This window comes from Aquarana catesbeiana, linkage group LG02, assembly GCF_042186555.1.
Source record: "Aquarana catesbeiana isolate 2022-GZ linkage group LG02, ASM4218655v1, whole genome shotgun sequence".
NCBI classification, from domain to species: domain Eukaryota; kingdom Metazoa; phylum Chordata; class Amphibia; order Anura; family Ranidae; genus Aquarana; species Aquarana catesbeiana.
Genome location: NC_133325.1, coordinates 406,614,092 through 406,635,030, shown reverse-complemented (window position 1 = coordinate 406,635,030; position 20,939 = coordinate 406,614,092). Strand labels below are relative to the sequence as shown.

The following is a 20,939-nucleotide window of genomic DNA, read 5'->3' as shown; positions in this document are numbered from 1 at the left end:
TTTAGGTCTCTCCAGAGATGCTCAATTGGGTTTAAGTCAGAGCTCTGGCTGGGCCATTCAAGAACCATCACGGAGTTGTTGTGAAGCCACTCCTTCATTATTTTAGCTGTGTGCTTAGGGTCATTGTCTTGTTGGAAGGTAAACCTTCGGCCCAGTCTGAGGTCCTGAGCACTCTGGAGAAGGTTTTCATCCAGGATATCCCTTTACTTGGCCGCATTCATCTTTCCTTTGATTACAACCAGTCGTCCTGTCCCTGCAGCTGAAAAACACCCCCACAGCATGATGCTGCCACCACAATGCTTCATTGTTGGCACTGTATTCGACAGGTGATGAGCGGTGCCTAGTTTTCACAACACATACTGCTTAGAATTAAGGCCAAAAAGTTCTATCTTGGTCTCATCAGACCAAAGAATCTTATTTCTCACCATCTTGGAGTCCTTCAGGTGTTTTTTATCAAACTTCATGCGGGCCTTCATGTTTCTTGCACTGAGGAGAGGCTTCTGTCGGGCCACTCTGCCATAAAGCCCCGACTGGTGGAGGGCTGCAGTGATGGTTGACTTTCTACAACTTTCTCCCATCTTCCGACTGCATCTCTGGAGCTCAGCCACAGTGATCTTTGGGTTCTTCTTTACCTCTCTCAACAAGGCTCTTCTCCCCCGATAGCTCAGTTTGGCCGGATGGCCAGCTCTAGGAAGGGTTCTGGTCGTCCCAAACGTCTTCCATTTAAGGATTATGGAGGCCACTGCGCTCTTAGGAACCTTAAGTGCAGCAGAAATTTTTTTGTAACCTTGGCCAGATCTGTGCCTTGCCACAATTCTGTCTCTGAGCTCTTCAGGCAGTTCCTTTGACCTCATGATTCTCATTTGCTCTGAAATGCACTGTGAGCTGTAAGGTCTTATATAGACAGGTGTGTGGCTTTCCTAATCAAATCCAATCAGTATAATCAAACACAGCTGGACTCAAATGAAGGTGTAGAACCATCTCAAGGATGATCAGAAGAAATGGACAGTACCTGAGTTAAATATATGAGTGTCACAGCAAAGGGTCTGAATACTTAGGACCATGTGATATTTCAGTTTTTCTTTTTTAATAAATCTGCAAAAATGTCAATAATTCTGTGTTTTTCTGTCAATATGGGGTGCTGTGTGTACATTAATGAGGAAAAAAATGAACTTGAATGATTTTAGCAAATGGCTGCAATATAACAAAGAATGTAAAATTTAAGGGGGTCTGAATACTTTCCATTCCCACTGTATGTGTAAATATGTCCTAACTCCAAAATAATAGGTTGCAAAATTATTTAATGTGCCCTCTACTTACAATTTCACAATCATATTTTTTGCCCTTTTGCAATTGAGCATAGATTTATTTGGTACAAAATAACACAACATAGTCTAACCTTTTATTATTAATGAAAAATGTGGAGCTCATGTTGTATATGTATGCCCTAAAAAAATCTCAATTTTCATTTTTGCACAAACATTTGCGCTAGGTTTTAATTTTTACTGTGATTTTTACACTGCCTTTTTGTAGGAAAGACTGTGTTAAGTTTGCTAACTGTTTATGAGATGTGTTACGTAATTGAGTTCTCTGATCCTTGTACCATTATAGGGTTAAAACAACTAGATCAACATGACAGTCAGTAAGTTAGTATTTTCAGAAGGGGAGATGAACATTGGCAGCCTTCATACTTCCCTCAGTATAGATTGTTTCATAGTTGGTAAGGTTGAATAAAGACACTAGGCCATCCAGTCCAAGCTGTGATATTTATAACACACTAGGCTTTTATATAGTAAATTGTTTTATTATAAACTAATAAATACATGCATTTTTAAATCTGCTTTGCAACATTCCATATTTTGAGTTTCCAGCTTACCTGAGTTCACATTCCTTTTTTTTGATAAAATTGTAGGGATTTTCAATGCATACCAAACAACAACTCTTTTAAGAAGATTACCTATACAGTTACTGTCTGTGCTTATAGTACACGCTGTCACTATCTATACATTTTGTCCAGTTCAGTAACATCCATTGCTGCTTTCTTGTATCACTAAGCCTACACTAGTAGTTCCGACTTTCAGCTTTCCATTATTCGTGAGATTCATTTCTCCAACACATGCCTTGGCGTAGGCTTTATTCCGCCAGCTCCTATTGTAAACTGTCTGTCCCCTCTTCAGCAGGAGAAGGAGGTGTATCCTGGTTTTCTGCCAAATGTAGCTTTTGTCTTAGGCAGTTGTTAAGGAAACTGTTGCATAATTAAAAACGTAACACTGGCCCATTTCCACTCAAGCGTTTAAGGAACAAAAATGCATTTTACATGTGTTTTCTTGTCTTTTTCAAGTGTTGTGCTTTATCAAGCCATTTGCATGCATTATATTAGTCAGTTCCTTATCCCCTGACCAGAGCTCTAGAATGAAAATGTAGTGGTATCATGTTAGTTTACATTTTTTTTTTTTTCATTGCATAACCAAAAACATGTAGAAAGACATTGTACCATTGAAAATAATGTTAGAAAATTTTCCTAGCATTCTCTGTAAAGTTTGGGTTGCTGTGATTAGTATTTTAAACAGTTAAAGTGGAAATACGGCCTAAAGTGATGTTTAACCACTTGACGACCGCCTCACGCCGATGTACGTCGGCAAGGTGGCACGGACAGGCAAAATCACGTACATATACGTGATTTGCCTTCCGCGGGTGGGGGGTCCGATCGGACCCCCCCCCCCCCGGTGCCCGAGGCGGTCGTCTTTTGTCCCACGGCGATCGGAGGTGAGGGAGAGGCCATCCGTTCGTGGCCCCCCCCCCTCGCGATCGCCGCCGGCCAATCGAATCATTCCTTTGCTGCTGTATGCTAAACAGCAGCAAAGGAAATGATGTCATCTCTTCTCGGCTCGGTAATTTCCGTTCCGGCCTGAGGAGAGAAGACAGGTATGTGAGTGCACCAACACACACACAGTAGAACATGCCAGGCACACTAAACACCCCGATCCCCCCCCCCCCGATCCCCCCCCAATCACCCCCCCCCCCCCTGTCACAAACTGACACCAGCAGTTTTTTTTTTTTTTTTTCTGATTACTGCATTGGTGTCAGTTTGTGACAGTTACAGTGTTGGGACAGTTAGTATTAGCCCCCTTTAGGTCTAGGATACCCCCCTAACCCCCCCTAATAAAGTTTTAACCCCTTGATCACCCCCTGTCACCAGTGTCGCTAAGCGATCATTTTTCTGCTAATTAGCCTCTAGACTGCTTTTACAAGCCCCCCCCCCCCACCGTCTTCCGTGTTTTTCTCTGGCTCTCCTGTCTCAACAGGGAACCTGAGAATGCAGCCGGTGATTCAGCCAGCTGACCATAGAGCTGATCAGAGACCAGAGTGGCTCCAAACATCTCTATGGCCTAAGAAACCGGAAGCTACGAGCATTTTATGACTTAGATTTCGCCGGATGTAAATAGCGCCATTGGGAAATTGGGGAAGCATTTTATCACACCGATCTTGGTGTCGTCAGATGCTTTGAGGGCAGAGGAGAGATCTAGGGTCTAATAGACCCCAATTTTTTCAAAAAAGAGTACCTGCCACTACCTATTGCTATCATAGGGGACATTTACATTCCCCGAGATAACAATAAAAATGATAAAAAAAAAAAAAAAAATGAAAGGAACAGTTTAAAAATAAGATAAAAAAGCAAAAAAATAAGAAAAAAAAAAAAAAGCACCCCTGTCGCCCCCCGCTCTCGCGCTAAGGCGAACGCAAGCGGCGGTCTGTCGTCAAACGTAAACAGCAATTGCACCATGCATGTGAGGTATCGCCGCGAAGGTCAGATCGAGGGCAGTAATTTTTGCAGTAGACCTCCTCTGTAAATCTAAAGTGGTAACCTGTAAAGGCTTTTAAAGGCTTTTAAAAATGTATTTATTTTGTTGCCGCTGCACATTTGTGCGCAATTTTAAAGCATGTCATGTTTGGTATCCATGTACTCGGCCTAAGATCATCTTTTTTATTTCATCAAACATTTGGGCAATATAGTGTGTTTTAGTGCATTAGAATTTAAAAAAGTGTGTTTTTTCCCCAAAAAATGCGTTTGAAAAATCGCTGCGCAAATACTGTGTGAAAAAAAAAAATGAAACACCCACCATTTTAATCTGTAGGGCATTTGCTTTAAAAAAATATATAATGTTTGGGGTTCAAAGTAATTTTTTTGCAAAAAAAAATAACTTTTTCATGTAAACAATGAGTGTCAGAAAGGGCTTTGTCTTCAAGTGGTTAGAAGAGTGGGTGATGTGTGACATAAGCTTCTACATGTTGTGCATAAAATGCCAGGACAGTTCAAAACCCCCCCAAATGACCCCATTTTGGAAAGTAGACACCCCAAGCTATTTGCTGAGAGGCATGTCGAGTCCATGGAATATTTTATATTGCGACACAAGTTGCGGGAAAGACAATTTTTTTTTTTTGCACAAAGTTGTCACTAAATGATATATTGCTCAAACATGCCATGGGAATATGTGAAATTACACCCCAAAATACATTCTGCTGCTTCTCCTGAGTATGGGGATACCACATGTGTGAGACTTTTTGGGAGCCTAGCCGCGTATGGGACCCCGAAAACCAAGCACCGCCTTCAGGCTTTCTCAGGGCGTGAATTTTTGATTTCACTCTTCACTGCCTATCACAGTTTCGGAGGCCATGGAAAGCCCAGGTGGCACAAAACCCCCCCAAATGACCCCATTTTGGAAAGTAGACACCCAAAGCTATTTGCTGAGAGGTATAGTGAGTATTTTGCAGACCTCACTTTTTGTCACAAAGTTTTGAAAATTGAAAAAAGAAAAAAAAAATGTTTTTTCTTGTCTTTCTTCATTTTCAAAAACAAATGAGAGCTGCAAAATACTCACCATGCCTCTCAGCAAATAGCTTGGGATGTCTACTTTCCAAAATGGGGTCATTTGGGGGGGGGGTTTGTGCCACCTGGGCATTCCATGGCCTCCGAAACTGTGATAGGCAGTGAAGAGTGAAATCAAAAATTTTCACCCTTAGAAATCCTGAAGGCGGTGATTGGATTTCGGGGCCCCGTACGCGGCTAGGCTCCCAAAAAGTCCCACACATGTGGTATCCCCATACTCAAGAGAAGCAGCTAAATGTATTTTGGGGTGTAATTTCACATAGGCCCATGGCCTGTGTGAGCAATATATCATTTAGTGACAACTTTGTGCAAAAAAAAAAAAAAGTGTCACTTTCCCGCAACTTGTGTCAAAATATAAAATATTCCATGGACTCAATATGCCTCTCAGCAAATAGCTTGGGGTGTCTACTTTCCAAAATGGGGTCATTTTGGGGGGTTTTGTGCCACCTGGGCATTCCATGGCCTCCGAAACTGTGATAGGCAGTGAAGAGTGAAATCAAAAATTTACACCCTTAGAAATCCTGAAGGCGGTGCTTGGTTTTCGGGGCCCCGTACGCGGCTAAGCTCCCAAAAAGTCCCACACATGTGGTATCCCCATACTCAGGAGAAGCAGCTGAATGTATTTTGGGGTGCAATTCCACATAGGCCCATGGCCTGTGTGAGCAATATATCATTTAGTGACAACTTTTTGTAAATATTTTTTTTTTTTGTCATTATTCAATCACTTGGGACAAAAAAAATAAATATTCAATGGGTTCAACATGCCTCTCAGCAATTTCCTTGGGGTGTCTACTTTCCAAAATGGGGTCATTTGGGGGGTTTTTGTACTGCCCTGCCATTTTAGCACCTCAAGAAATGACATAGGCAGTCATAAACTAAAAGCTGTGTAAATTACAGAAAATGTACCCTAGTTTGTAGACGCTATAACTTTTGCGCAAACCAATAAATATACACTTATTGACATTTTTTTTACCAAAGACATGTGGCCGAATACATTTTGGCCTAAATGTATGACTAAAATTTAGTTTATTGGATTTTTTTTATAACAAAAAGTAGAAAATATCGTTTTTTTTCAAAATTTTCGGTCTTTTTCCGTTTATAGCGCAAAAAATAAAAACGGCAGAGGTGATCAAATATCATCAAAAGAAAGCTCTATTTGTGGGAAGAAAAGGACGCAAATTTCGTTTGGGTACAGCATTGCATGACCGCGCAATTAGCAGTTAAAGCGACGCAGTGCCAAATTGGAAAAAGACCTCTGGTCCTTAGGCAGCATAATGGTCCGGGGCTCAAGTGGTTATTGGTACAAAGGCACGTTGAAGGGTCAGTGATGACTGATATTGACTTTTTGACTCCATCAGGAAAACCCTCTGCGCTTGAGTTCTCAGGTCTGCACATTGGCCTCTACAAGGGAAAACAATTTTCCCTGTCTGAATTATTTGCTTTATTTTATGGAAAATTCAAAAGGAGGAGTGGGAATTCCAAAGTGGGCAGATCAAGAATTATGGCAAGGAGAACCCATCGCTTGCAGTCCCCAAGATATATAAGAAGCCAGTTGATAACTCATTGCACCTCATCCATAAAATATTATATTTGGTTTGACTGGACCTTTTTAAAGGCTAACTGCAGTCAACCAAAAGCACTAAATAAACATCAGGCAGCCATAGGCTGCTTTGTAAACAGAAAATAAGTGCTTGTCTCTTATGGAATGGTGCTTTTTATCCTGTGCAACTGGTGTACATTGTTGACAACCTCCCACACATTTGCTGCCATAAGACCTCAATGTGTCTGCAAATACCAGACTAGTGGGTATAACCTGAGGGTAGGCAATATTTTCTATGAGACAGACCCCCACCTACTTGTCTGCAGTTTGCGCACACAGCTGGCCATTATAATACAAGGTAGGAGAAGAAGCGTAGGAGGCAATCAACACTGTGATGAGGCTGATGCTGGATGAACACAGCAATTATTTTCTGTTTGCAAGGCAGTCAACTGTGGTTTGATATTAATTTAGGTTTTGTAATTGTATAGCTTTACTTTAAACTACTAATCAAACACTAATGCCGCATACACACAATCGCACATTCCGACATCAAAATCGATGGATTTTTTCTGACAGATGTTGGCTCAAACTTGTCTTGCATACACACGGTCATACAAATCTTGTCGGAAATTCCGAACATCAAGAACGCGGCGACATACACCACGTAGGACGAGCGGAGAAAAATGAAGTTCAATAGCCAGTGCAGCTCTTCTGCTTGATTCCGAGCATGCGTGGAACTTTGTGCGTCGGAATTGTGTACACACGATCGGAATTTACACTAACAGATTTTGTCGTTGGAAAATTTGAGAACCAGATCACAAATTTGGTGCAACGGAAATTCCGATGGAAACTGTCCGATGAAGCCTACACACGGTCAGAATTTTAGACAAAAGGCTCCCATCTAACATTTTCCATCGGAAAATTCGACCGTGTGTATGGGGCATATCAGTGACAGAGTATATGCTGCAAAAGTACTATTGTGGCCTACAAGCTAGCAGAAATACAACTATTATTAAAAATAGGGGTATTAAGCAGGAGAGCTTACCTTACATTAAAAAAGTGTTTAGCATTGTCATCATTTATTTATAAAAACTATATTACCAAAAGTACTGGGACACCTGCCTTTACACACACATGAACTTTAAACGGGTTGTAAAGGTAAAAGTTTTTTCACCTTAATGCATAATGCATTAAGGTGCAAAAACATCTGACAATACCGGCCCCCCCGTTTTACTTACCTGACCCCTCGAAAGTCCCGCGCTCACCCCCGACATCCTCTTCACCGCTTAGCCTGGCCGTTGATTGGCTAGAGTGGATGGATTGAAAGCAGCGCAGCCATTGGCTCGCGCTGCTGTCCATCACATCCAATGATGAGGCGCACCGGGGGGCGGGGCCGAGTGATACAGTGAGCAGCTATGGCTGCCGGCTGTATCACGGGAGCGCGCCCGCAAGTAATCAACACCATGTGAGGGAGCTCGCATAAAAGTGTTGAGTCCTTGCGGGGGGGGAGCCAAGACAGCCGCCGAGGGACCCCAGAAGACCAGGTTCGGGGCCACTCTGTGAAAATCAAGTTGCACAGTGGAGGTAAGTATAACATGTTTGTTATTTTGAAAAAAAATTAACTTTAGTGGCGATAGATAGAGAAATACATGTCCATAGTTGCCAACATTGTAAAAAAAAAATGTGGGACACTTTTGTGGCTGTAGGCGGAGCCGTCCAAGAATTAGGGGGCGGGGCATTCATTTGTAGGCGTGGCTTAGTAAAAATATTTGAGTGTGGCGCGCCGTTGCGGAAAATGGGCGTGGTTTACACGGCACAGTGGGCGTGGCTTAAATGGGCGTGGCTCAAGAGGGTGTGGTTAGAGTCTGAGATGAATGAGGGAGAGGGGGAGAGGGAAATGACGGGACAGCAGCCCCAGATCCTACACAATATATATATATGTATTCTAGAAAGTTTAACAATCAGCAGATAAAGATACTCCAAACACCTGGTGTTAGCACTTCAATCATCCCGGCACCATGGTTGTTATGGTGTCAGGATGATTGAAGTGCATTATTTCTATTATTACATTGTAATATAAAATTAAATCATTCAACTCACCATAATGCAGAATTAGTGGGAGCCCCGAGTGTGTCACCTGCCACGTCGCCTGCCAGCCGTCCGTCCTTGCATCAGGTGCCCCCAGCAGAGTCCGTCCTTGCATCAGGTGTCCCCAGCAGAGCCCCCCCCTCACACCAGGAGTCCCCAGCAGAGCCCCCCTCACACCAGGAGTCCCCAGCAGAGCCCCCCTCACACCAGGAGTCCCCAGCAGAGCCCCCCTCACACCAGGAGTCCCCAGCGGAGCCCCCCTCACACCAGGAGTCCCCAGCGGAGCCCCCCCTCACACCAGGAGTCCCCAGCGGAGCCCCCCTCACACCAGGAGTCCCCAGCGGAGCCCCCCTCACACCAGGAGTCCCCAGCAGAGCCCCCCTCACACCAGGAGTCCCCAGCGGAGCCCCCCCTCACACCAGGAGTCCCCAGCGGAGCCCCCCCTCACACCAGGAGTCCCCAGCGGAGCCCCCCCTCACACCAGGAGTCCCCAGCGGAGCCCCCCCTCACACCAGGAGTCCCCAGCGGAGCCCCCCTCACACCAGGTGCCCCCAGCGGAGCCCCCCCTCACATCAGGTGTCCCCGGCAGAGCCCCCCCTCACATCAGGTGTCCCCGCCAGAGCCCCCTCCTCACATCAGGTTTCCCCGGCAGAGCCCCCCCTCACATCAGGTGTCCCCGGCAGAGCCCCCCCTCACATCAGGTGTCACCGGCAGAGCCCCCCCCTCACATCAGGTATCCCCGGCAGAGCCCCCTCTCACATCAGGTGTCCCCGGCGGAGCCCCCCCTCACATCAGGTGTCCCCGGCGGAGCCCCCTCTCATATCAGGTGTCCCTGGCGGAGCCCCCCTCACATCAGGTGTCCCTGGCGGAGCCCCCTCTCACATCAGGTGTCCCTGGCGGAGCCCCCCCTCACATCAGGTGTCCCTGGCAGAGCCCCCCTCACATCAGGTGTCCCTGGCGGAGCCCCCCCTCACATCAGGTGTCCCTGGTGGAGCCCCCCTCACATCAGGTGGCGGGGGTAGGCGGAGTGAGGCGGAGCGGGGCGGAGGGTGGGCGGCGACGGAGGAGCTCCGTCTAGCCCCCCCCAGCCGTCTTCCTGAGCTTCCTTAAGATGGCGGCCGGTGGAGACAATGTCTCCACCGGCCGCAGACCTCTAGCGGCGGCGGGCGGCGGCGGAAAAAATCAAAAACCGGATTTTTCGGGACATTTCCCAGGACACAAAAAATTCGGGAATGGAGTGTAAGTCCCGGGAATGTCCCGGGAAATCTGGGACAGTTGGCAACTATGCATGTCTTGCTTCTTGCAATGTGTTGAAAAGAATGGTGGATGGTTGACTTCCTGTTAAGATTCTACGCAGAATTCCCTGCTTGCTGACAACTTTCTCGACTACACATACAGATAAACAAAACTGCAGCAATACCAAAAAGGAACGCTAGATGGAGCCTGCACACCACATATGATGGTCTTAAGTAAATTACACATTTTGCATGTAAATTTAACAACACAGGTACAAATAACCAGTATAAAACATCTGGTGGACAGAACACTCCCCGCCTGACATCAAGTGATGTCACTAACAGAGTCCTCCGTAGAAAGCAACAGAATAAGTTCAGTCACTGGTCTCAAGAATACTTTAACCTCATTCTGTTGAAAGATCTTGACCTCGACCTTACGGACACAATTATCCTTGCTTGGCAGTACTTTGGTGATCAAACCTAAAGGCCACATATTCCTTAGTGCTTGGCAATCTTTCATGAGCACATCACCAGGTTTAAGATTAGGCTTTTCAGTGTGCCACTTTCTCCTTACTTGTAGAGTAGATATATATTGTTCCCTCCACCGGTTCCAGAAGGTATTGGCAAGGGTTTGTACTTGTCTCCATTGACGTTTGAAAAGGTCCTTCTCACAAAACTCTCCAGCTGGAGCACCGGCAAGACTAGTCTTTTGCGTGAGTAACATGGCAGGTGTGAGGACCACTGGATCCTCAGAGTCACTTGAAATGGATGTCAAAGGTCTGGCGTTAATGATAGCTGTAACCTCTGCCATAAATGTTACTAAACATTCGTGAGTAGGCCTTGCAGTTCCTACTTGTAGGAAGATAGAGTCAAGGATTCTGCGGGCTATGCCTATCATCCTCTCCCAAACACCTCCCATGTAAGAAGAGTGAGGTGGGTTGAAGATCTACGTGCAGTCTTGTTCACTCAAGTATCTTTCTACTCTGAGAACATCCAAGTTAGAGGGAATTTGAAGTTCTTTTACTGCTCCTACAAAGTTAGACCCTCTGTCAGAGCGAGTTTCACTGGGCCTCTGATTGCAATGAAACGTCTAAGAGCATTAATGAAACTTGAAGTGTCCATTGACTCAATCGCTTCGATGTGGACAGCTCGGATTTACATGCAGACGAATATGATTGCCCAGCGTTTACTGTTTGAGTGCCCCCTTTTTGTGTACCGGGTGGCGACAGACCAGGGACCAAAAATATCAAGTCCAACATTAGTGAAAGGCAGATCCATGCTAAGTCTGTCAGATGGTAAATTGGCCATCTTTTGTGTCTGTGACATTCCGCAAAGTTTTCGGCAGATAACGCACTTGAAGAGGAGCTTACTCACACATCTCTTGGCTCCGACTATCCACAGTCCAGCAGCTTGTAAGGCTCCTTCAGTAAACAGTCGACCCTGGTGTTTAGTTTGGTCATGGTAGTATTGAATGAGTAAGTAGGCAATATGATGGTGACCAGGGATCACTAAAGGATGTTTCTCTAAGAACTCTAACTTGCCTTCTTTTAAACGACCTCCTACTCTCAACATGCCATTTTCATCAAGAATTGGATCAAGTTTCTTTAAAGCAATGTCTTTAGGAACAGGTTTCTGATTGAAAATACAATTGATCTCTTTGGCAAAGACTTCTCTCTGCACAACAGATATTAACCAATTTTTAGATAGTTCTAGGTCAGTTGCTGAGTAGACTTTCCTACAGTGGTGCCAACCTCTGCAATTGTCATGAGTTGATGTTTTTTTTTGTAGGACTGAGCTATGTGGATTAAGCAAGTGATAGCTCTAACTAGTGACCTCCAGGTGGAGAACCTGCCGAAACGGTGGGTTTTAAACTATTTAAGAGAAGATGTTGTGACTGCGCTAGAAACCTGAGGGCGAATTTCCTGATCTTTATCTGCATCTATTAGATCAAATGTGGAGAGGTCCTTAGCATTACAGTCTAGATTGCGTAGAAAGGTGGGACCTGTGAACCACAAAGTACTTTCAAGATGGCTGGCCGCTACAGATCTGGTAGCTAGATCTGCAGGATTACCGTCTGTAGGCACAAAATGCCATGGCTCTGGGCGGGTGGATCTCCTTATCCTCAACACTCTGTTATTGACATAGACGTAGAAACGCCTTGTTTCATTATGGATGTAACCCAGAACTACTTTACTGTCTGTGTAGAACTCAGTCTTTTGAATTTCTAGGTTTGTCTCTGTTGTAATTAGTTCAGCTAGCTCTGTAGCCAATACTGCAGCACAAAGTTCCAGCCTGGGTATGGTGTGTTCGGGAAGTGGTGCAAGTTTTGCTTTCCCCATTACAAACCCTATGTGGCATTGTCCTCTAGTGTCTATGGTTTTCAGGTAAGCTACAGCAGCCATTGCTTTAACAGAAGCATCCGAAAACACACAAAGTCTTTGCATCTGAACGTTAGCAGATGACAGAGGAGCATATGGTCATGGAATTTTAAGGTTGGATAGAGCTGTTAGTGAGTCCTTCCACTCTAGCCATAGATTCTCCTTGTCCGTGGGGAGAGGGTGGTCCCAATCTAGCGACTCACAGGTTAAGTCTCTCAGTAGTGCTTTACCCTAGATGGTGACAGGTGCTGCAAAACCTAAGGGATCATACAGGCTGTTTATGGTAGGCAGGACACCTCTACAGGTAAAGGGTTTTTCTTCTGTGTTTACTTGGAAAGTAAACATGTCAGATCTTAAGTCCCAAAGCAAACCAAGACTGCGTTGCATGGGAAGTGAGTCTGTGCCTAGATCTAAGTCCTTTAACTCGTTAGAAAGATCTTGGACAGGAAAGGCTTGTAAAACCTCTCTACTGTTGGAAGCAATCTTGTGGAGTCCTAAGTTGGAACAAGCAAGCATTGCCTGAGTTCTTTTGAGGAGACTGATTGCGACTTCATTTGTGGGTAGTGATTTCAAGCAATCGTCTACACAGAAATCCTTGTCCACAAACTGTCTGACATCTGACCAATACTCTGACTCTCCCACTCTAGCAGAATGTCTGAGGCCATATATAGCAACTGCAGCGGAAGGACTGTTGCCAAATATGTGCACCCTCATGCGGTATTCTGTGATGTCTCCAGAGGGGTTGTTGTCCCGAAACCAGAGAAACCTCAGAAAGTTACGGTGTTCTTCTTTAACAAGAAAGCAATAGAACATTTGCTGTATGTCTGCCATGAATGCGACTGAATCCTTGCGAAACCGGAGAAGTACTCCTAATAGTCTGTTGTTAAGGTCAGGGCCAGAGAGAAGGACATCATTTAGAGAGACACCCTCATGTTTGGCGCTGGAATCGAACACTCTAATCTGCCCCGGCTTCTTAGGGTGATAGACCCCAAATATACAGTAGGTAAGTACCAGCATTCCTCTGAGTCTTCGAGGTTTGGGGCTCAGCATGACCATTCTGGAATATTTTGTCAATGATGGAAAAGAAATGTTCTTTCATCTCTGGTTTCCTTTGAAGATTGTGTCTTAGGGAAGTGAGACGTTTATATGCTAGTTCTCTGTTGTTAGGCAAATGTCATCTTTGTGGTCTAAAGGGAAGAAGTGCAACCCAGCTATTAGTCCCGTCTTTCTCTGTACTCTTTTCCATAACTTCTAGGAAGAGCCTATCCTCAATAGACATTGCTACCTGGTTATGTTCCTTTGTTCTCTGGAACACTGTGCTTCCTAAGTTGCTTTGGTCATTGTCATAGGTATTGCTGTCCCAGAGGGGACTTAAGAAGGGAAGAGGTACAGGGTTGTTGTGTGGTAGCTCCTTTGTGAGGATGTGATTTTGACAGGGTTGGAAAAGAGAAGAACGACCATTCTCGAGGGTACTAGTGAGCATGTTATTAACAGATGCAGGTTTGTGTGCACCTCTCAGGCAAACATCACCTATAATGACACCCCCGAGATCCAGTTTTTGGGCACATGGGGCATTTTTAGGACCGTTGATCAGTTTTCTTACTTTGTGGACTTGCAAGATATCCCTCCCTAGGAGTAAGATTACCTGAGCCTGATCATCTAGTTCTGGTATGAGATGTGCTATGTGATTCAAGTGAGTCTGGTGAGCTGCTGCGTCTGATGTGGGAATCTATGATCTGTTGTCTGGCATCTGGTTGCACTCTATTAAGGTCAGTAAGGGTAGGCATGTCCTACCATCCATAGATTCAATTTGTAGGCCGTCAGCTCTTCTCCCCGCCGTTTCCACTGTACCTGCACAAGTGCTAAGGGAGTAAGGGCTGCTGGGGCCTTTAAGGTTTAGAATGTCAAAAAACATAGATCTAGCTAGTGACTTGTTACTCTGATCATTACAGATGACATAGCGCTTGACTGCTTTGTCCCTTTGTCCTTTTGGGTAAACTCTCACGAGACAGATTTTAGAGCAGGATCTGCCACCTGTACTTCCTTTGCAGACTTCAGTGCACTGTGAAATGATTGCTATGGCGTCTGTACTAGAGTCTTTGGTCTCCCCGCCTTGCTCCTTGTCCCTATGAACAGGTGGGAAAGTTCTTGGAGTAGGCCTTGGGTGTAGAGCTGTGTTATACTCTGTGCTGTCACATTCTGTACATTTGACACTGACCTTACAATCCTTGGCGAAATGTGTGGATGAAGAGCAGCACTTGTAACAGACGTTGTTCTCTTTGAGAAAAGCTTTGCGATCCTGGATGGTCTTTCTCCTAAAGGCTCTGCATTTCAGAAGAGGATGTGGCATCTTATGTAGAGGGCAGAACTTAGTAGGGTCTCTGTCTTGATCCTTTGGCTGAGACTCTGCAAATCTGTGGGAAGAAATGTTAGTTTTGTGCACTGCTACTGGAGCTCTGAGTTGTTTAGGGCCAGAAGAAGTGGTATAAGACACTGGAAAAATGAAGCTGGGGTCATCTTTCATGCCTGCTTTTCTGTCTACAAAGTCCACAAACTCACTAAAGGGTGGAAAAGGCACATTGTGTTTTCATTTGTAGTTACAGCCATGAGTAATCTATCTTTCGTGTAACTCATAAGGAAGTTTTGGTGCTAAGGAGTTAATACCTCTAGCAGAGTCAAGATAAGAAAGGCCAGGTAAGTCTCCTTCTGCTTTAGCAACTTGTAACTCCATACACAGGTCACTGAATTCTCTGAGTCTTTGGTAACCTCTGCTAGGTATTTTTGGGAACTCTTCTATCCTTTTAAACAGTGTACTCTCTATAGCCTCTGGTGAGCCATAACATCTATCCAGTCTGTTCCAGATATTTATAAGGCCTATCTCAGGGTGGTTTATATTAATGTCTCTGATCCTTTTGGCATGTTCAGCAGAATCATTTCCAAGCCACTTTACGAAGAGTTCTATCTGTTCCCTGCAGGATAGATCTAGACCTTGAATGACACTCTGGAAAGCGGATCGCCACGCTCTGAAGTGTTGAGGGCGATCACTAAATTTGACAAGTCCTTGGGTAACTAACTCTCTTTTGGCCAGGAACTTGGCAAAGTCTACAGTAGCCTGATTGGCATTGGGGTAGGCTGCTGGTGTATTGGAGTGCGGTGTAAAGGCATACCTGGTAAAAGTCTCTTCTTTAGGCGTGCTGGGTTCAAACTTACATAGGTTGACAGTTCATACCAGCTCGTTGCATACACCTTTGGAGTGAAGACTGGTGTTTGATGCTTGTATGAAGGCTGGGTACCTTGTGGAGTAGAAGGTTTGGTTGGGACTGGAAAGTCTGGAACTCTGTCAGATTTTTCTTGCTTGTAGCACTGGGTTCCCAGGTCATCTTGTTGCTGCTTTATTTGATGTGACTCACGGACGTTATGTTTGATTTCTTGTTGTGGGATGCTGCTTGGGTCCCAGTTTTGGTAGACATAATCTGACATGCGTTGTGAAGAATCTTGTTGGTCCACTTCTAGACCCAGTATGCTGCTGCCTAGTCTTGGTTCATCGTAGATGGCTGCTTCTAAAGCTTCTGCTTCTGCAATGGCGGCGGCAGCGTCTCTTTCTACTGCCAGCTTCTCCATGTTAGCTTCTAAGATAGCTTGCTGCAATTTCAGAGATGCCTCCTGCTGAGCTAGCTTGACCTCCAGGCGTATTCTTTCCCTCTCTCTCTCTTGTTCCATGTGAACTCTTTCTTTCTTTCTCTCTTGCTCCAAGCGTACTCTTTCCTTCTCTCTCTCTCTTGTTCCTGTCTCACCTTTTCTGCATCAAGGCGGGCCTTTTCTTTTTTCGTCTGCAACTCTTGGTCCTGGCTTTTGCTGCTTCAGCTTTTGAACGGGCGATAGCTGCTGCATTTACGACAGATGACTTAGATGAGCTTGCTCGTGAACGTGCTTTGTAAGAAGATGTCCCACTGTGAGACATGACTGCGGGGAAGAAGCTGTCTTGCTGTATAGAGATCGTTCTAGTGTCGATGCTGCTTGACAAAGCGCGTCTCTGTGTAGCGTGGCTGCATGCTTTGCCTGCCGCAGGCCTGTATCTTTAAGGCTTCTGACTGTATGGGTACTGCATAGCCCCTCTTCAGAGGTCAACTTAAAAATTTCACTGTTCTGTCTCAAGGAGCAGATAGCTAAACCTGCTTATCCCAATAACTGTACATATCATATTTCTTTGATCTCAGTTTTATTAGAACAAGCCAGGTGAAATTTTTAAGTTCTCTAAGGGGTGATGGCGATAGAGAAATACATGTCTTGCTTGCAATGTGTTGAAAAGAATGGTGGATGGTTGACTTCCTGTCAAGATTCTACCCAGAATTCCCTGCTTGCTGACGACTTCCTCAACTACACATACAAATAAACAGATAAACAGATAAACAGAACTGCAGCAATACCAAAAAGGAACGCTAGATGGAGCCTGCCTGATTGTCTTAAGTACATTACACATTTTGCATGTAAATTTAACAACACAGGTACAAATAACCAGTATAAAACATCTGGTGGACAGAACACCACCTGAACACTGAAGCATAGCATCACCCATAAGCAAACTGTAAGGGTCCATTCACACCTATGTGTGTGCATTACCATGTGACGCCTACATAGGTGTGAATGGGCCCCAGACGTCTTTTAGGTTACCTTGAATGTATATATGTGATAAAGTAACCTCTTCTGTAAATTATTAGGATTTATGGACTTACTTTCAGATGCATTTGGTGTCTGTCCAAGATGCTTCTTAGATCATTCACAATCCATTGACAGGTGCATTTCACCTGCAGTTGGCCTTCTCCTTGACCCGCAGTGGAAATCCTTTTAACATGTTTGTAAAGCCCAATCTTTTGAGTGGGAAATGCACACGGCAGGAAGTGAGAAGAGATCTAAATAAAGCAGGGAGATGTCCCATCTTGGTGATAACCACAATAGGTTTTCCAATTTGAAGATTTATCCTCAGCTGTTCAGTGACAACTTAAAAAATGTAGACTTTCCATTACTTTCTGTACTGGATACAATGGTCAACAGGGCCAATAGTGGGATGAACCTTCCCAGTGTGTACAAAAACAGCAAAAACACGATAGGTTTACCAAACCATTCACATTTTATCTAAAAGTTAAAAAAATAATAATAAAAAAAGAAGGCATTCAAGCTACCTTTGCATTCCCTTTCACGTGTATGAAGATACACTATATTGTCAAAAGTATTGTGACCCCTGCCTTAACTCGTACATGAACTTTAATGGCATCTCAGCCTTAGTCCGTAGGGTTTAATATTGAGTTGGCCCAACCTTTGCAGCTATAACAGCTTCAACTCTTCTGGAAAGGTTGTCCACAAGGTTTAGGAGTGTGTCTAATTCATCCCAAAGGTGTTTTATTGGGTTGAGGTCAGGACTCTGTGCAGGCCAGTTAAGTTCCTCCACCCCAAACTCGCTCATCCATGTCTTTATGGACCTTGCTTTGCGCACTTTTGACAATAAAGTGTAAATCAGGGATATGCAATTCATGGACCTCCAGCTGTTGCAAAACTACAAGTCCCATGAGGCATAGCAAGACTCTGACAGCCACAAGCATGACACAGAGGCAGAGACATGATGGGACTTGTAGTTTTGCAACAGCTGGAGGTCTGCTAATTGCATATCCCTGGTGTAGATGAAGTTGTGATGGTAAAGGAGAAGTCCAGCCTGAGCTTGTTTGGCTGGGCTTCTCCTATGGGTCACAGGAGTGCAATTCGTTTTGCACTCCTGTGACCCGTTTTCAGCAAAGAGCGGACTGCTGTCCACTCTCTGCTGACGTCACAGGAATCAGTCCAGGCACCGCTGGACTGACGGATGCTCCCCGCCCTTCCATGGCTCAGCGCTCCATTGAGCGTGGAGGAGCAGAGTGGAGAGCTGCTGATTGACAGTCATCAGCTCTCTGCTCGGGGAGCTGAGAGAACGGAGCCATTGGTGATGTTCGATCGCTCGGTTCTCAGTGTAGAGGCGTCAGGGGACAGATGCAGCTTAGGATCGATGCTGCGTTCACCTAGGTAAGTAAGATTGGGGAATAAACCCCAAACACATACTTCTCTTTTAACACAAGACTGTCAACACAGATGTGTTTCTGGTTCTTTAAAGAACTGGACACTTAACACATTAAAAGGATACATTGAATTACTCAATTCTTCCAGCTGAAAGACACAAAATGAAGAAATATGTTAGCTGCATAACTCCTACATATCATTTCAAAGCTGTGGTTAACAGAGCACTTAAAAGTGGCTGTGCAGGATTCACTGGAGAGGAACTTCGCTGTATTAATGTATCTAGATTGAACACTGGCATAAGAGCAACACTGAGTCATATGATTGGTGTTGGTGACATAGCATATGCGAGGGCTGCTGCCTGCCAGCCTCTGAGTGTGTTTTTATTGTGCAGTACTTTGATATAAAAGCAAGCTTCAAGAATTTTTTGCAGTTGTGATTATTTGTGGTCATTACCTGATCACTTGCCTACGTTTTATGCTGGTCATACACTGCTTAAATTATGGCCAATTTCTGTTAAATTAGCTGAAATTTCAGCTGCGGATGACACTGTCAGCACCACTTGCCTCTTGAAACTTAAAATTGAAGGACCTGGGTGGAAAATTGTTGACCAACAGTGTCTTCAGCCTATAAGCTGCAGTCACAGTTTGGGTATTCTGACAGCCACTGATCACACAGTATTCCTCCATCCACACTGTTTAGCATGGATGGGGAAATCTACTGAATCTTATTGTGTGTAACTAGCCATATTTCCCTCTACTTCCTTTGCCTGTGTCACTGGGTCTCCTGCTGATTCCTGTACTATTCACCAGTCACTGCTGCTCCTGTTGTCCCCTCCTGACAGCCAGTGTCTCCAATGTTTTTGCCTCCATCACCTTGCTCATCAGATTTCTGGTACCTGGTTGCTCTTCATCTGCCTTGACCCAACTACCCTTCTACCCTAGACCTCTGTATGGTTGTCTGGTCTTAACCTACAACTTATTAAACTTCCGTAGATCTGGGCACTAGCTTGCATCCTGGCATGATGCACTCTGCTTCTGTGGCTGTACACAACTCAGTAGGCTTTGTCCTTCCCTTTGTCTAAGACTTTATCCTGTCTAATCCCTTTCATACTGTTTAATCCATTTTGCCTTTGCACAGGAGGATGGGGGCACTTACAATTTTTTAATTATTAATTAATTTTATTTTTTTTTATTTTTACACTGTTGCTTTATTTTTTATTTTTTTGTCACCTTTATTGCTGCCAGAAGGAATGTGAATATCCTTGCGACAGCAATAGGCATGTGACAGGTCATCTTTATGGAGAGTGTTTTTGAATGCTTTCCATTTTTAAAAAAGGTCGCAAATGGTTTCTGAGTAAACTGGAAGCGATGTCATATCATCGCTTCCGGGTTACTATTACAAACAGTCAATCAAAGCGATCCCGGCTTTGCTTGGATGTCCAGCCAGCCAGCCGGCACATCAGGTCGCTGGGATTTCCTGAAGGAACGGGAGAGCCCCAGGAGGGAGGAGAGGGGAGGGGGACTGCTTCTAATAGCAATCGAGTGGCCGACGGCTCTAAAAAAACAATACCGGGGTGATAGCTGCAAGCACCATCTTGGTTTAACCACCGAAAGTCCAGTGACATAAGGGAAGTGGTTAAGGCTAGGTTCACACTTCTGCAGTCAGATTTTAATCAGATTTTGAGTGCAATTACTTAGTGAAACTTGTATGTGGTTTGCACATGCTATGGGGCAAAAATTGTGCTGGAGTTACACCAAAGTAGCACAGGAACCTTTTCCAAAATTGCGCCATGCTGAGTTGCATTGATGTAAATGGGCACCATTGAAAACAATGTGATTTCCTCCACTGCGTGACTTAAGTTGTATCTGAAATCGCAGTGAACAGAGACTAAGTGACACCCTCTATTGGCTAATTTATATTATTAAAGATGCAAGCTTTCGGGATAAATTATATCACTCCTCCAGGCTTTATACATTGATGAAAAACAGTTAAAAAAAATATATGCATATTTATATAAAAGATACAATGAAGAGCAATGACATATACATTTTCTTTTAAAATACAAGTATTTTTTCTTGACACACTTTAGGCCCACTAGCACAAAGGGCATATAGCTGCCATGTATGCAGTCCCAGCATTTTTTTGCGTCCTGGAGGCACAGTTGCGTTGTCCAGCCTTTCTGCCTGTAGCCTGCCATAGTCGATGGCAGGCTGAAATATGTCAAGGACCCTGAATGTGACTACCACTTGGTACAGTGTTTATCCCCATCCAAGCCCCACGTGCAATCAGCTCTGATCCCAGTGGTAAAAGCTATTGTAAGCCTTCAATATATGTAGAGCACTAAGCTCTGTGTTACACAGATTCATTATTGTAAGAGATTAGATTTTATAGGTGTTGGGTAATTAACTCACTAATAATGATTTCAGGAAAAATTCTCACCTTTAAGGCTCGGTTCACACTTGTGCGATGCAGGAACCCTGCGAATCCACTGCGGGTTCCCGCATTGCACCCGACTCGCACGACAGTTCACACTGCCATATGCTAACTGCAGGGAGTGTCACTGTCAATACATTGTTAATGACACCCCCTTTTCAGCTTGCATATCGCACTGACAGTTCAGACATGAATCTGGTGCGGACCAAAAAAAGGGTCCTGTGCGAGTTTAGTCCGAATGCGATGTGATTTTAGCCATACTATCTGTATGGCTGAAATCACATTACACGGACATCTCATGTGATTTGCACTGCAATGCGATGCGAATTACA

At 44.5% G+C, this 20,939-nt stretch overlaps 1 protein-coding gene across 5 annotated transcripts in view; it reads right to left on the bottom strand.

The window, feature by feature from the left end:
* Positions 1-1,820: 1,820 nt before the first annotated feature.
* CCDC28B (coiled-coil domain containing 28B) overlaps positions 1,821-20,939 on the bottom strand; it is a 60,770-nt gene continuing 41,651 nt past the window's right edge. For 4 of the 5 annotated variants that reach the window (XM_073615386.1, XM_073615385.1, XM_073615387.1 and 1 more), the window contains 2 exons: positions 18,299-18,321; positions 1,822-2,224 (listed from right to left, as the gene is read on the bottom strand). In XM_073615386.1, the coding sequence (XP_073471487.1) occupies positions 2,149-2,224; positions 18,299-18,321 (99 nt within the window). In that variant the 3' untranslated portion in view covers positions 1,822-2,148. Of the gene's footprint in view, positions 2,225-18,298; positions 18,322-20,939 lie in introns of all 5 variants that reach the window. The other variant, XM_073615389.1, reaches the window with a different exon arrangement.